General features: G+C 43.0%; 1 protein-coding gene, 1 long non-coding RNA gene and 1 other non-coding gene across 5 annotated transcripts; 2 read left to right on the top strand and 1 right to left on the bottom strand.

Annotated features, from left to right (window-relative positions):
• The first annotated feature begins 11 nt into the window (after positions 1-11).
• On the top strand, positions 12-5,592 carry LOC146590186 (uncharacterized). Its single transcript, XR_014897048.1, has 3 exons — positions 12-279; positions 418-704; positions 5,482-5,592. It is a non-coding gene; the product is annotated as an uncharacterized LOC146590186 (long non-coding RNA).
• Positions 2,767-13,887, bottom strand: TBPL2 (TATA-box binding protein like 2). 3 transcript variants are annotated; one of them, XM_085315000.1, is made up of 7 exons: positions 13,827-13,887; positions 9,754-10,168; positions 8,611-8,698; positions 7,804-7,895; positions 6,400-6,567; positions 4,687-4,781; positions 2,767-2,846 (listed from the first exon to the last, which is right to left on the bottom strand). In XM_085315000.1, exons 1-7 carry the CDS (start codon positions 13,885-13,887, stop codon positions 2,767-2,769), a joined length of 999 nt encoding a protein of 332 aa, XP_085171126.1. The 3 variants fall into 3 exon arrangements, with proteins under 3 accessions (XP_085171126.1, XP_085171128.1, XP_085171127.1); XM_085315002.1 differs by lacking the exon at positions 13,827-13,887 and adding an exon at positions 13,257-13,307 and having other exon boundaries at positions 9,754-10,160; XM_085315001.1 differs by lacking the exon at positions 13,827-13,887 and adding an exon at positions 13,259-13,307.
• Positions 13,120-13,191, top strand: TRNAG-UCC (transfer RNA glycine (anticodon UCC)). Its single transcript has one exon. It is a non-coding gene; the product is annotated as a tRNA-Gly (tRNA).
• Positions 13,888-15,733: the final 1,846 nt, after the last annotated feature.

The raw sequence follows: 15,733 nt of genomic DNA, 5'->3' as shown, positions 1-15,733 counted from the left end.
GCCCCGCCGCGGGGTCCCGCCCGCCCCACACTCTTACTTGCTCCTCTTTGTACCCGAGCAGCAGCTTTTCGCAGCGCGGGGGCTCCCCTCCGTTGGGCGAGGGTTGTGCCCACCTCCTTAACTGCTCCCTGTGTCAAACAGCTCCCCCTAAGCGCACGTTGTGCTGTACCTGCCCCCCGCCAGCAGCCTCAGTTGCCCCTGCGTCGCTGAGCCTGACAAGGAAATAATAGCTTAAATAAGCCAAATAAGCGTAGACGAGGCCGCAGCAGCTACTCGCAGGTTTGTCCTCTTGCTCGACAACATCCTGCAGTCCTCGTTGATCGGTTTTGTGTTTTTACCTCCCACGCTGATGGGTGTTTGGGTGGACGCTGCGCTTCTGTGTCACACACCAACAGYGACTGCATCATTTTTCTCCAGGGTAGGGCACAACTGAACGGTAGCAGCACAGYGTTGTGGCTCCATCTGCGAGTTGTTGTCATGACAGGCCTAAGGGGCTGTTTGAACCACAGCCAGCGTCTACCACGTGGACTGCATATACTGATGAAAATAACCTCCTTTGGCAAGTACTTACAATAATACTAAAGAACAAAAGATTTTTTTTAAAAAAACCCATCAACTATTGATGCATATCCATGGAAGTGACAGGCCAGTATGTTTCCTCACCCATTCCCAAGGTTGGAGTCATGGAGTCAGGAGTTAAACAGGTATGATCAACCAGCGTCCATAAACAAAGCCAGTTTTCTGACCGAATACAATGGGAAATTAGAAGACAGTCCACCAAAACCAGAAGGAAGAAAGAAAGAGGAAAAAAAATCCCCACCATATTGTTTTGCTTTCCCACTGTTTATACTAATGTTTTGTAACACTTAAGCAGGACTATGTGGGTAAAACCAAGATACTTGGTTTTAAGACAGGAGTTACCATGGCAAATATTATCAGTAGCTTAATGAAAAGGTACAGAGGCCAGTTCTTATCTTTAGGGCATTATCCACATTTTCAGAGAGCATTAAGTTGTAAAATTATATGACAAGCTCTTAATGAAAATGTAGTTCTTTTTCTGAAAGAGGGTTCATCGTATATAAACTGGTCTTAACTGTGTTATCAGTTGCTTTCTCGTAGTCAAACTGGGGATTTCCACATTCAAATCTATTCTAAACAAACTTACTTTTCTGTTTGTTTTTAATGCTGTAGACTTTCCAGAGTTATGGGCTGAACTTTTATTTGCACTATAGCTGTAAAAGCTGATAAGCTTGAGTTACAAGGATCTCTGTAAGTGAAAAGCAACAATCTGTTTATTTTGGGGTATTTGGAAAAAGTTTATCACAAGGAAGTGCATGAAGTTTTTCAAGCTTTTTTTTCCCCAGAAGAGCATAGAAAGTTACACAAAGCACTTTTGAGGCATACTGCAGAAACAGAAGTTCAGCTCACATCCCTGCTGATTAGAAGTAAATTCACAACATCAAAACTAAGCCTAGTAATCTATGACACACTGTTGTGTATTGCACCATTGCCCATATTGTATATTTGTATTGCAAAAAGGAGAGACAGGTTTTAGCCTGGGTTACATTAAAGTCATCTAACAGCAACCTCTAGTGGCACAGGAAGAGCTCATTCCCTGATAGATCMATATATCATTCAGCAAAAAGCAAGGGGAAAACACAAGACAAATCCCAGAGACACTCAAGCCCTGTTTGGAGGAAGAGATGCAGGAGGCAACCTTGTTTCCTGAGACTTACAGGAGATGCTACCACGGTCAAGAAGTAATTCTCTATATTGTTAGTAGTCACTTCACCAGACTGAACATGACACCTTTTGCAAAAGCAGCCTTGAGTTCACTTGGAGGTAAAACACAAAAGAAAAAGCACAAGAACTCCAGTGTGCTTTAGCTGTGAAGTTATCAAATGCCTGGATGTAGTGCCATTGTCTGAATTCTGGCTGTGTAACCCAGATGCCAGAACCTTGTACATTAAGGCTTCTCAATTCTCCTAAAGTCTATTTTAAAGCCATTTCCTAACCCACATGCTTCTTTGGGGCCAAACATCCGACTCCCACTATCACAGAGGACTTGAGTAATACAAGTGGGTAGCATTTTGTTTAAAAGAAGGAACACCCACCCATCAATTTGTGTCATGACATTCTAGATAGTGTTGGAACATATCTAGAAAGGGGAGGAGGGGTGGGGGCCAAGCAAACTACCAGTGGCCTTGAACATCTTGGCTGTAAGGGGAGGACCAACACCATTACACAACAGTCAGTGGGGTCAGAGGAGGGACTTGGTAGATGTCCTCTACAATCACTTTCTTCAAAACATTGGAATCAAGCCATGCTGGATTTTTTAAGCTATATTGTAGACAAAAATACAGTTTGAGTTTAAATATGAAAATAAATCATTGTAGGAACTAGAACTGCTCTGGAGACATTGACAAAGCTAGTTTTAAGTGCAACATTGATTCCCCTGTCCAACAGGAAGGAGACGTGCTTCTATTATAAAATACTTAATAGAAATGCGTGTTAAGGTTGGACTTAGAAGTGCATTCATTTTGCTAAWTTTTCAGCTTGATACAAGTTGTTTGAATTCAAGTGGATTACAGACAGCAAGTCTCCAAGCAAAAAACCCTTTCACAAACTATAGAAAGGCATCAGCATTTTTTAGTGTTCAGAATAGCATAATTTGCTTAGCAATCCATAGGTTTACAGCTGAGTACAGCAATACCATGCACAGCAATACAGACCCATTTATTAATCTTAGCTGTTCTGTGGGCCATGTTATGATGCTTTCTTGAAACCTTTTAGAATGGGGTAGATGTTCTCAAATGCCTCATAGATTTCAGAACGCTCTTTTGCTCCTGTAGAGACATGTAGGAAAAAAAAAACAGATTAAAAATAATTATTGAGAATAACTGAATGCAATTCAAAGCTAATGATGAGATTACCAAATATAGGAATTTAAAAGTCACTTTAAGAAGCATTGGTAGAGATTAGTTTTTAAAAGCAGAATTTGTATCCTGATACTTCTGTCAGCTCACAAACCAGAATTTTTATTTTGCTTTCTTTTAAGATGAGACTAGATTTGTTTAATCTATAGCACAAGAACAGCAGTTGGCTACTCCTAGCAGGTGCAAAACATTGAAAAAAAAAAAAACATACCCCACACAGCTCAGAAAAATCACAGCATTATCTGTTTAACAATAACAGCTGTGCCTGTTGATAGGTTAAGTGAAAAGCTGGAGATAAGAAATGAAAGGCATTTTTTCCAATACTGGAAGTTGATCCGCAGCTGATTTCAGAAGAGAAGGGGAGGAGTTCTGAGGAACTGTGGTGTTTTGTTTGTTTGKTTTTTTTTAAAGCTTTGTTAAGTCATCTGCAATTTCCAAGCCAGCCTTATCCATGTTACCACAAGCAAATCTTTAACACAAAGCACTGTACATTAACTTCACTGCAGTAGACAAGAATATTCCTGGCCAGTGACAATACTTTACCATACTAGTGTAAAAAACATCAGCTACAAGCAAACTGCATTTAAATGAGCCAAGTAGCTGGACTAAATGGCACTTAGGATGAACTTTAAACCTTTTTCTTTCCACAAGAATATACCAGAACACACTTGGACATGACTAATTCATTTGTGGTACCACAAGAACATTTCTTGATCAGGAGGAAAAAAAGAATGCAGCTCAGCAAATTCAGGATTTTCTTCTCACTACAGTTGGGCCCAGTTTTCAGTAATAAGCATCCTTCCCTTACCTTAGTCCTTCTGGGCCTGCTACACACTCGAGTGTGTTGCAATTAGTGTACCCAAATTATATTCTGCAAATATCAGTGGAATGGAGCTGACCAGTATGGTTTCGCTGGACCTAAAAAGGTGGGGGGAAATTGGAGGAGGGGGCATTTAAGCTTTGTCCTGAGTGCCCCATAGTTCAATTAGTTGAGCTCATTCATGATTTATGACTGTGAGAATCTTTGGCTAAGGCAGGCCCTTTCTCATTTGTCTTTCACATACCACAAGGCTCTGGTGTCAATATACATGTAGCATTCAGTTCTTCTGGGAAGAAGTAGTACTATTTACCTTTCAGTACATCTGAATAAAAGCAATCTTGTGAGTTTTACAAAAGAATGTTTAGAGACACGCACTCAGGAATTTAACTTGTTCACAAGGGATCTGAAGTACAGATATCTGCTGAGCACACTTATTCAATAAGGCTTTCACTTGTGAATGCTTTGCCAAAGTCTGGAATCTGTTCCTACATCTCCACCCTTTCCTCTAATAATTTCTAGTAAATGGTGTCAGTGAAGTGTTTTTAAGAAGTTTACTTCCTGTCCAAACAATTTTAAACTGCTGTTATTATGGTATCTGCATTTAAGCAACTGAATAGTTACTAGCATGTCAGCATCCTGTTGGGATTTGGTAAGTTTTGCAGAGCGTAATACCATATGTGTCAAATAAAGATCCTCCAGTTTAATGACATGGAAATCTGAGACACTGTATGAAGCAATATGAGATTCTAGTGCAACAATGTTGATTGTTACCCACAGAAAACACATAAGTATATAAAGGCATCAGTAGGCATAAGCTTGCTAAGTGGCTTTATTATGGCAGGATATTAGTTTAGCTAATGTTCAATTTAAACACTTCCTTAGAACATATGGTAGCACTTAGTTACAGCTGTGCAGAGGGAAACTACTTACCAGTCAGTACAACTTTCCCAGACACAAAGATGAGCAGCACTATTCTTGGTTTGACCATCCTATAAATAAGTCCAGGAAATAGTTCAGGTTCATAGCTGTTCAAAGTAAACAAGTAAGATTAGTAAAATGTAAGTATGGTTCAATGTTGTCTGCACAAAGTTCTCTTGAATTACATTAACAATAATGTATTTAGAGATCTTAAGCTAGCTACCCTTAGAAATGTAGGTTAGGCTTTAGGCATCTTTAAGGAAAACCTGGCAAAGCCTGCCAGAGCTAGTAGGAATTCTCCATGCTTTCTTTTAAAGACCTCTGAGCTCTGAGTCAGCTTTTCTATAGTACTGAAACTATTATTAATGTAACCTTCAAACAGCGCTCAAACCCTTCTTAGACTGCGAAGAGCCCTTATTGTGAAGGGCCTTGTGCAACTAAGACAGGAAGACAGCCAAGTGCAGCTTAAACATATATTTCGTCTTTCAGCCAAAGCAGCCCAAAATTAAATGCAAAATGTTACATGTAGTGCTAAAAACCCATGTGGGATCTCTTTTCCCCTCTCCAGTATCRAAATCTTCATCCTTTCCTTGGTGATGTCAGTAACTAGCTTTGAATAAACCCATCCTGAAGAAGGCACAGCATGCTCATCGCTCAAACATAGGCTTACTTTAAATTAATGGGTAACGAACATCCAATCAAGTAAGAACCAAAGTGATATCCCAGAAATACACCAAATTCTCAGGTCTGTATTTTGCATTTGGAGTCTGGCTTCATCTCTGTAGTTTAAAAACCTTATCTTTTCAGATAGACTTCAAGTTTAATGGAAGTTATGTCAGAAGCCACTTTAGCAGAAGATTTACAGTGAGAACCTGGTCTGTGCCTCTCCTCCAAGTAACTTAAGAACTGCTTTAATTAAACCRGAATTGTTTAATCAAGACTTGTTATTTTCCTGTTGACATGGTCTACCACACACAAAAAGAAAAGCACCCACTGGGGTTAGACACTACACATAGCTAGTCCAGTAAAATTGTGATTACTAACACCGCTCAGATTAACAAAAACCTCTGGTACACATTTCTTTGTGCATAACTTGTATGAAGCAGCACAGAAGAGCGTATCAAACAAACATTCACAATCAGAGAAGGCCAGAAAAAGTGTTTTTTTTTTTTTCCTGACCAACTGAGCAGAATAACTATGAGCTTCTTGCAAGTCTCATCTTTCATCTTAACCAGATCTAACATGCATCCAGTTTATCCCAGAAGTGATTCTACAGTTACATAGTATGTTCCCAGTTAAAAGGTTTCTAAAGCTGGCATTTGTGGTATCCCTGCAAGGAGAAAGCAATGAAAACACTCAGAAGAAAAATTTAGAAGGGCTTTTGCTTCTGCAGTTTGCCAGTCACTGTTCCATGAGCCAAGAGCTTTACTGCGAGTTGCTGCACATCATCATGGCAATTTATCAGAGGGTCATTTTGGCCTATGCCTTGTTACGAACAGGAGTTACTGCAAGAAAGAAACCTCGCTATCCTTATCACAACACATGGCACCCATAGCCACTTTATGCTTGCTGAAACAGTTCTGGTGCGCAGAAGACACACTATATATTCAGTATCTAWTTAATTACTCTTTTGCCAGGTTTGTACAGCCTCAGAATTTGAGTCTGTTTACAGTTTATAAAGACACTGCTTCAAGCTACRTGGAGTTGCAACTCATTGTGACTTACCTACTGAACTGCTGGTGGGTGAGAACCAACCCTTCCAGCCGGATGGGGAACCTCACATCACAGCTCCCAACCATATTCTGTATCTTGAAGTCCAGAAACTTGGCAGGGAACCCAAGCTTCTGCACCACACGAGCATACTTCCTTGCTGCAAGCCGTGATTGTTCTTCACTGAAGAAAGAGCAGAGGGGAAAAATAAGCTTTGATTGAATTTCAAGTACAAATCAGAAACCACTAGTTTGAATGGGATTGTTTTAACACCTTTTGGCTGTAAATCAACACCCACACTTGGGATAGGAAAAGTTGGGTTTCTTCAGAAACTAGAGATGACTTTGACCTTCATGATAAACATCTGGAGTTTTTGACYGTTTCTGTTTAAAAGCTCCATGAGACTCTGTCCGGATCAAGATCCAAGAGGCATATTCAAAGACAAACTAGGGACTAAGTATAATGATTATTGAAAATTAAGCATCACCAAGACAAGTATATAGCACATGAAATTTCTCTTCACACCCCCTACTCAAGTTAAAGTCTCAGTGCCTATCCAGAGGCACCTTCTTTCCTCCTCCCAGCTTCCATGTCTTACACAAAGACCAAATCTATCTTTCAGATCATCTAATTTAGTCAGCTTTCAGTTGGCTTAACTAGTCCAAGTTCCAAAACRTAGCCTGAAGGTTTCTGCTTTTCATTCTTAGTCTTGTATATCCTATGGTTGGTCTGCTTGTTATGGGAGTCAATCTGGCAAGAAAGTACACTCTTTCTACAACTCCTCTATTTAGGTAATTTTATCTGCTGCATGCCTGCTCTGGAATAACCATATTGCACCAAGAAGCCAGGACCTAGCAAGAACATGCAAACAGCTCTAGTAGTTTTGAGGTAAAGCCCACCCTTCAGCATGGAAGTTTAGGTGACAGAATGAGCTTAAGGAGAAGAGGTCTCAAACTGTAAGTTAATGCATTATCCCATTGACATTTAGGGCCATAAATCAAGGAAGCTGCTGAACTTGAGGACAAGAGCTTCAAAGTACAGAAATAATCTTTGCTTTCATCCAACTCCTATTTTCTCTGGAGGCAGATCTGTTGGACTAGTGAACGCACACTGAAGAGAGACTTGACAGACACAGGTTATGTCCTGACTCACTGTAAAGTCAGTGAGAAATGCAAATAACCCCTTAACAATTCCTAGGCCTTTTAGCAGCTTTTCTGCTAATGTCTGCTCARCTCAATCTATAATTGGAAGCAGAAGCATGCAGTTCAGTAATTATTAAACTTCCAGTATGAAGAAAGCTAAACATTTTCAAGACCAGCTCCTCACAATTACAGCAAGCTCTTTGGCAGATAATTTGATCAAGGTTTTCTGTCAGAATATTGTTGTAGCTACAAGACCCACGCTCGGGGGTATACCTACCTTTTTGCTCCTGTGCAGACCATTTTTCCTGAACTGAAAATAAGGGCTGTTGTTCGTGGTTCCCTGATTCTCATGATCACAGCAGCAAACCTCTAGAAATTCAAAGTAATACCTCAATCAAGCTGGGGGATTTAGTTGGTACTATATTTCAGTTCATTCTTTCAAGAATTATCACCTTCAAGAAGTTCAGCACAGCATGAACTTGCTTTGTTAAAAATAAATGCTTATTACCTTCAAACAAGACTTTTCTTCAAAGACAAAGGGGTTTAAGAACACAGGCACAAGACCATTGCCCGTTCCTTATATTTTGTTTAACAGCCTGGAATCACTTACAGTCACCCCATCCATTCTCAGTAARTTTCTACAGTCTAGGCCACTTGCTAGAAGCATCACATCATACCACGGGATCCTTAAAAACCAGTCTGACTCCCATGGTCCCCTTTCCTTCACCCAAGAGTTTCGGGGCAGGTCTTTCTTCCCCCAGATGAGGGCTGCTTGAGCCATTTCACCCGGGGGTAGCAGACCACAAGTGGGAGAGGCCACCTCCTTTCTTAAAAGGCTTGGGAAAATCTCATTGCAGGCTCACCTTGTGCAATTTATTCAAAGAAAAAGAAAAGACCATAATGAGTTTTTTTGTTTGTTTTTAAATTTAAACAAATCCAAGTTGCAGAACTTTTGTGACTTTCCCCTATGGATCAAGACAGTGCCGTTAGAAAAGGGACAAAGCTCATGGTAAATCTATATTTTTTTAATTCAGCAGTACTAAGAAAGGGAGTGGGAATAAAGCTTCAAGTCCTTAAGACTTACCTTTGGGTTATACTCTGCATTTCTTGCATGCAGAGCTATGTTCTTCAGATCTAGTTTACAAGCCAAGTTTACAGTCGACACTATATTCCTGAGGAACAAGAGAGGAATTTTCTTATTGCAAAAGCAAGCCATTACAGAGCCAAAACTCAACATTATTACCTTAGTGTGTAGTCACCGTACAATTAATTGCCATCAACTAATTTCCTGCCTGCCTCTTTCCCACTCCAACACTAAGCTACTTTTGGCAAAACCTAAATAATTCAATATCAAAATTAAGGTTTCTCACAGCAGAAGATATARCAAAGTTCCAAATTATTAGTCCCCTGCATGCTAAGCCTGTGTGTCTTCCAATAAATACATCTGTGAAGTCTTTTACAGCTTTAAATCACACTGTTACTAGGAGTTTACAAAATTACTGCAATACTCTTAAGGTAGATAAGGATATCTTATTCTCTACAAGTATAAACTACTCCATAGTGTCTCTAATGTAGGCAAGACAGGATCCTGCAACAAGGCCTCTTCTCTCCTCCCCTTCGCTTGCTCAGTTAAGACTGCCTTTCTGCTCTCAGAAAAGAGCAGATTTACGTCTTTAGACCTCTGTGGGCACTCTGAGATCCTCCTTGCTGGAGAAAGGCCTCCTTTTCAAGTGAGGTTTTATTTTTGGTCTTTTTGTTCCGTGAGTTGCAGTAACTGGCAATATATACTATATAATAAATCACTTCTACCAAATAGTTCTCCCATGTTTATTCTTAATCTGTTTCCCAAAAGAGTATATTTTCCTTAGGAAGCCAGAGGCACTGCAGATACTCATCCAACCAGCATATTTATCGAGTTCACTGTCCCCTCATTTTTCTAAGCCGTGTATGGTTCTATGCCATTTCCATTTTTTTCATCAGCATAGTATCCAGTTGTCTTCCTGTATTGTCTATTCATTTATTCCACCTCTCAAAAATAATAATTAAAAAAACCCTCTCATGCAGTGTTTTGAGTGGGCTTATTTAAGACCAATCCATACTTCTTACATTCTCTAATAAATAGAAAGTCAGGGCACTTCAAGCAAAACACACCGTGTTGTCAAGGAGATGAGGCTTCAGCAAACACAGCACCGTCCCCAAAACTATTATGTTACACAAATTTACTTACTGTAACTGAGGAACTATGCCAGAACTTTCTGATGCTGGTGTCACTGGGGTCATAGGAGTCATTGGTGTCAGAGGAGGGCAGACACCAGATGTTTCAGAGGATGGCTGGGTTGCATCTGGACATGATAGACCGCTTTCCTCTGTGAAGATACCACTGTCCTCATTCCTTGATTCTGACCCATCAAGCTCTTTCTGCGTTTCATTGCCATCTTCAGATGGATTTTGTTCTTTGTCATCTTGGCTAATATCTGGAAGAAAGCTGAGATCTACACAAGAGAAGTCTGGAGGAAGCTCTCTGGGCTGATTAAACTGAGAACTGAATGATGCATCTGGAGTTGTCTGAATTGGAAGGTCCAAGTCATAAGGGCTCATAGGAGTAAACAGCTGAGGGCTAGTTGAGAGGTCATCCTTGAATTAAGAAAAAGGCATCATTAAGGTTTTTGTATTAAAATATTTACTTCAGCTGGGAGACTGAATTAAAATACATCTTCTATTCAGTGAAGAAGTTTCAATATTTCTCCTCCCCCCCATACACTTAAGACTTAAGGGATGTTCTTGCCTGACTGTCTATCTGTCTATTGGAATATACGTGTGCGTGTGTGTGTGTGTGTACATATATATATATGCACACACACACACACATATGTAAAATCCCCCCAGCACAATTTTATTTTTATAGCGCAAGGGTCAAATTAGCAAACAGAACAGCAGCCCAAAAGTTGCAGGTGATGGCCCAAACCCACCAGCTCCAACTCTACTGAAGAGTCAAAGATGGGAGGTATGAAAAGATGTGAGAAGTGGTGGCCTTTCTATAGCAAAGATGTGCATGCTCCCACTGCATTTCACAGGCAGTCCATACTACATTGTGCCACAAATTGAGAAATATTATAGACCTTCATCAGTGATTAGAAGAACAGTATTGGCATTTTAGCCTTCACAGCCTTTGTTGTGCTTCAATTATACACAACATAATTGCTCGTGAGTTTTTCTGTGGAAGACAGTTGGCATTTTCTGGCTGCCTCTAACCRTCAATTGATATATTATAATTTCTTCTCCATGCTCACAGGGAAGAGTATCAGAGTTGTGCAACAGAGGGCAGCAGTTCACAGAATCATGAGTAACTTAGGCATTCAGCTGCTGGAGGGTACCAGACTAATTTAAGCAAGACACCACTTGCAAAGCCAGTGTCCTTTCCCAGATCAAGCGATTAAGGCATGCAATGCATCTGCAAGCAAATTCTTGCATGCTAATGTTCTCCTCTATCAATATCATCTGTTTAATTTTTTAAACATTGAAAAGGCACTGGAATACTAAGGAAGCAAGTGCTTAAGAAAGGATGTATTCACTTGTTCATCTGAGCACTGTCCTCTTGTTAGTGCAAAGCTTCTTCCAGGAAGGTCATCTCAGCAGCTACCCACAGTGGTTAACAGCCTCAACTAGATGATCCATATAAGCGGTCCCATGTTCATTTAGGTATTTTTAGGATTGAAAGCCAAAAGAGCTCAGAAATCCAAGCGTGTGTTGGAGCTGGGAATGGAGCACAAGACAGAGGCCCTTGAGCTGCCAGYGCCTGCCTGATCTCCGGAGGGAGCAGAGTTTCCAGATCAATGCTTTGCAGCCCGCAGCGAGTATTGCTGTGTGCTCTGCACTAATCAGCTCACTTAACAGTGCAACCATGTATGCTCTGTGCACAAGGGGAGCTCTGCTCCTCAGTGCTGCGCAGCATATTTTTCTGCAGACACTTGGAAAATTCTTAAGTGACAAAACCTGTTCAGAGAGCCTTTACTAGCTTGAATGCAGATGCAGTCAGGCTTCATTACAAAAGCTGACTATACCTAGATTACAAATCTAAGATCACAAATACCTAGATTAAAAGCTATTTCTTCTAGGTACAGAGCCGCATATGAGACCATTTGGGGTGGACTGATCCCAAATAAATCTAGATACCCCTCAACCACTTTGCTCTGTGGAAAACAGGGCCCACTTAAAATCAGTAAGTCAGATACAAGCATATTTTAAAGGAACAAACAGATACTTATAAAGAGACAATGTGTTATGGAATAGCTAAAATAATCTTGTTTAAATAATGTTTTCAAACAATATTTTTATTGTTTATTTAGTTTCTATTTAGTTTCCATGTTACCAACAGGAAGGAAAGCACAATCACTGCAAGTCCTCCAGTACACTAAGATTTAGCTGTTGAGGAGCTGACTAGGAAAAATTCCCACAAACCAAGTGRCATGCAGGAGACAGTACAAAAAACAAACAAACAAAAAAACCACCTTATCACTGAGGCTTCAGGACTATTCACACATACTCAGGGCATCAGAAAACATAAGAAATATAACAGAGTCAAGAAACATATGTAAAAGAATAGTTTGGGGCATAACTTGAAGAAAGTAGTGGATGGAGAAAAGTGTGGTATGTGAAGCCACAAGCATTAAACCGCTGAAAACAAAAGGAAAACAAAAAAGCAACATAAAGTAGACTACATGAAGTGTATATATAGAGGGAGAAAGCAAGTCTTCCTTTCTCATCAGGTTTCCAAATAATAGGTTCGGAAAAACCTTGTAGGGCTAAGCACTGTGGAGGACCCGCTCCTTGTTAGGCTCAGAGGCTGTGAAAGGGGGGCACAGGACCACGTTTGCRTTGGGCTGCCTGCCAAGGGTTATTACTACAGACTCTAGGTTAATTARCTTTGCTGAAGACCCCATCGGCTGCATGGCTTTGGAGATCTCCCAGTGGCTCCATAAAGGAGGTCTGAGACACAGAGCCTGTCTGAGATCACCAGGTTGRGGCAGTCTGAGGGAAACAGCTATTTGCACTCCTGTTCCAAGAGCCCAGGCAACCCAGATAGACAAAAATCAAAGCCAGCTGTTTTAAGCAACAGGCTGGTTCCCCCCCCCACACACACACACACTTTCTTCTTTCCAAACCGATCCCCCACACATCTGCTGCAAGTAGTAACCCAGTAAGCCTGAAATGCAAAGTTCAGTAGCAACTGCAAAACCCGGGTTATAACTCACCACCTTAGACACCTCACAGGGCTGTATTCAGAGGGCTCTGCCCGCTGCTATTAGGAGGTCTGCGGATTTAAAGAGCCTGGCTAAACCCTTTCCCTGAGCTGGAAAACACTCAGGACAGGGTGCTTCACATCAGTAAAAAGCAGAAGAAAAGAAAAATGCCTTTTAGAGAAGTGCAAGGAAAGTGCCATTTAGAAAATGGGTTTTTTTTTTTTTGGGGGGGGGGGGGGGGGAAGAAGGGAAGAGTTGTCCCCTCGGCACCAGAGCGCCCTGCGGGGTGCAGCCGTGGAGCAGGGCTGCGCCCGCTGCTCTTGGGGCGCAGGCAGGAAGCTGCGCCCAGCCCGGCGTTGGTGGTATAGTGGTGAGCATAGCTGCCTTCCAAGCAGTTGACCCGGGTTCGATTCCCGGCCAACGCAGGCACAAATTTTTCCTCTTTTTCCTTTATTATTATTTTTTTCCCCCTCCTTTCCCCCGCCCCTACCTGCCCGGTGCAGCGCTCCAGGTACCGCTCCAGCGGGGACGCGCCGTCCATGGGCGCAGCCGCCCGCGCAGGGGCTGCCAGCGCCCCCCCCGGTGCGGGCTTTAAGCGCCCCGCGGGGGCGGCCCCGCGCCCCCCGCCCCCCGGGGCAGCGCGGTGGTGCCGGCCACGCTGTCCACCTGCTGCAGGTGGGCAGCAGGGGACTTTTTTGGTCGGAGGTGGCTCTCTAGAAGCCCATACGAGGTGACTCTCCCAGAAAAGCTCTTCTGATGCTTGGTTATCTTGGTCAAATGCAGCCTGAATACTCCCAGTGATTTTTACTCGAGCAGCCCAGATCTGCCTTTCAGCTGGACACCTTTAACCTGCCTTTGGTCRAGTTGCCTGCAGAGGCTTGCTTGATCTCGGGGACGTGCTGGCAATGGYGGGGCTGTCTCCACGCTGTACGTGAACCCACGAACGCAGGCTGCTCGTGGGCTCCCCTTCCYTCTGCCGACCCCTCTTACCTCTGCAGGACCAAAATTAAAAGAGGAGTCAGGGCTGCAGCTTAGATGTGGCAAAGATCAAGCTTTACATCGAGCTGGTGCTTTTTAGACAGCAAGTCTACCATGCCCTTAGTTTCTCCCACCTGCCTCATTAAGTGCAACAGGTCACACCTGGCCCCATGAGAAGCGATAGCTTCCCTTTAACAAGCTCAGTGCAAGATGAACCCCCCCCAAACTCACAGCATTGCAATGCAACAACCTGTTCTCAGCTGGGCGAGTGCTGCTAACACTGCTGAGGGGGGAGGAAGCAAGTATTCCATATAATCACTGCTGTCCTTGCCTTGGAGTTGTTTTCCCAATCGGATTCTGTCCATTTCTCCCCTTCCACCTTAAGGCTGACTCTCGGTGTGATGCGCCCCATCCCCTTTTCTAAAATGCTCCTGTGCTGTGAGTGGCACGTCAGGTGTGAGGCAGATCAACGCGACCCTCCACCATGTTCCCAGGATGGATTTCTGTGTCTGTCTGGGGTTGCTAATTGATACCGYGGGAGTCCTGCACCATCAGTGAGGCTCACGTGCGTCTCGACTCAGCACCAGCGTTTGCCGTCTGACTCGTTCCTTCTCTCCTTGTCCTRTTGCTGCACAGTGAGTGATGGGTTTTCTGTGAAAGCTCAGGTGAGGAGACATCCTTATCCCTATCTTGGCTGCTGCATGCATTGGCTGCTATGTTAAATAAACCTGGTGCCCTGCTAGGGTTGTCTTTGCTTTTTGTTGTGAGATCTGCTTGCAAGCAGCTGGCTGAGCTGAAGAAACCCTTTGGAAGAAGAAGTCAGCATCTGTGCATGCAGCAAGTATTTGAGAGGTGCTGCCAGGCTCTTYTTGCTGCTTCCAGCTTCCTGAGCGAGTCCTAGAGGTGTCAAGGGCCAGATTTGCATCTGTTAGACATGRGGCAGAGCATACGTGGCTTATCAGCATCCGTTCCTCCTGAGCATGGGCTCCTAGGTTGGTTTCTTGGTATTTCTAGGGCTTCTTGTTCTTGTTGTGCAGCCCTACCTATATGACTGCAGCTATAGTAGCATAAATTTCCTCAGTCTTACTAATCTTTTAATGCTTATGAGCAACCTGCAGAACCCTCTGGAGATGAGATACATTCACCCTGATGCTCCTGGGCCCTGGTCCACTGTCTGCGTTTTGTGAAACTGAGATGGAGAAGTCAAACACAACATTTAAAGTGGCAGAAGGGCTGCGTAGAGGTGAATGCACATTGCATGTCTCTTGATACAGCTTATTGTGCCTTGYCCTGGACAAGTGCAGCCTGCAAATCTAGTGTGAGCATGTCATATGGAGGGTCTGAGCTGAGAGGATGGAAAGACTGCACAAGAAACGATTGCTGGATCAGTCTCTCTGACAGCGCTGCCTACAATAGGAGTATATTAAAATCATGCCTGGAAATGCTTTGAGCATTGATTCATACGTGATTCGCAGCACTGGTAGGCAGAATTCATCCTGGGGCTTCCAGTGAGCATCAAACATGCATGTCTCAAAACTGTCCTACTTGCTCARTCATGTTTGCCAGCACTGAGGCTCTGGCGTCTTTTCCTTCAGAAGCTAATTGCCGGTAGATGCAGCGGAGGAAAGCTTGGGAAGTGTTATTGTCTGGTGGATGAACAGCGTGGCTTGCAGCAAAAGCAAAAAACTGAGCTGTTTCAAGCATGAATCCTCCTCAACTCTCATCTGGCGTGGCTTTCATCTGCCAAATGCCGTCCGTCCTGTCCACGTGACGGTGCTGTAGATTGAGATGTGGCTTGCAGGATGGTGGTGAGCAGGGCTGGTACCTGCCGTGCCACCCCGCTGGCGGCGTTGCAAGCTCTGTGTCTCTGATCTGCAGGAAGAGGCTAGTCCGAAGCAAAGAGTGGTGCTCTGTCATGCTCACAGCGGGCAGGAAGGCCTGTTGCAGACCTGTGTGATTTCGGGTAAGTTGTGGAGTTTATTGGTACCT

The sequence above is a fragment of the Rhea americana genome, unplaced genomic scaffold (assembly GCF_003343005.1).
Source record: "Rhea americana isolate MKP2758 unplaced genomic scaffold, rheAme1 scaffold_42, whole genome shotgun sequence".
NCBI lineage: Eukaryota > Metazoa > Chordata > Aves > Rheiformes > Rheidae > Rhea > Rhea americana.
This window is presented reverse-complemented; position numbering and strand designations above follow the sequence as displayed.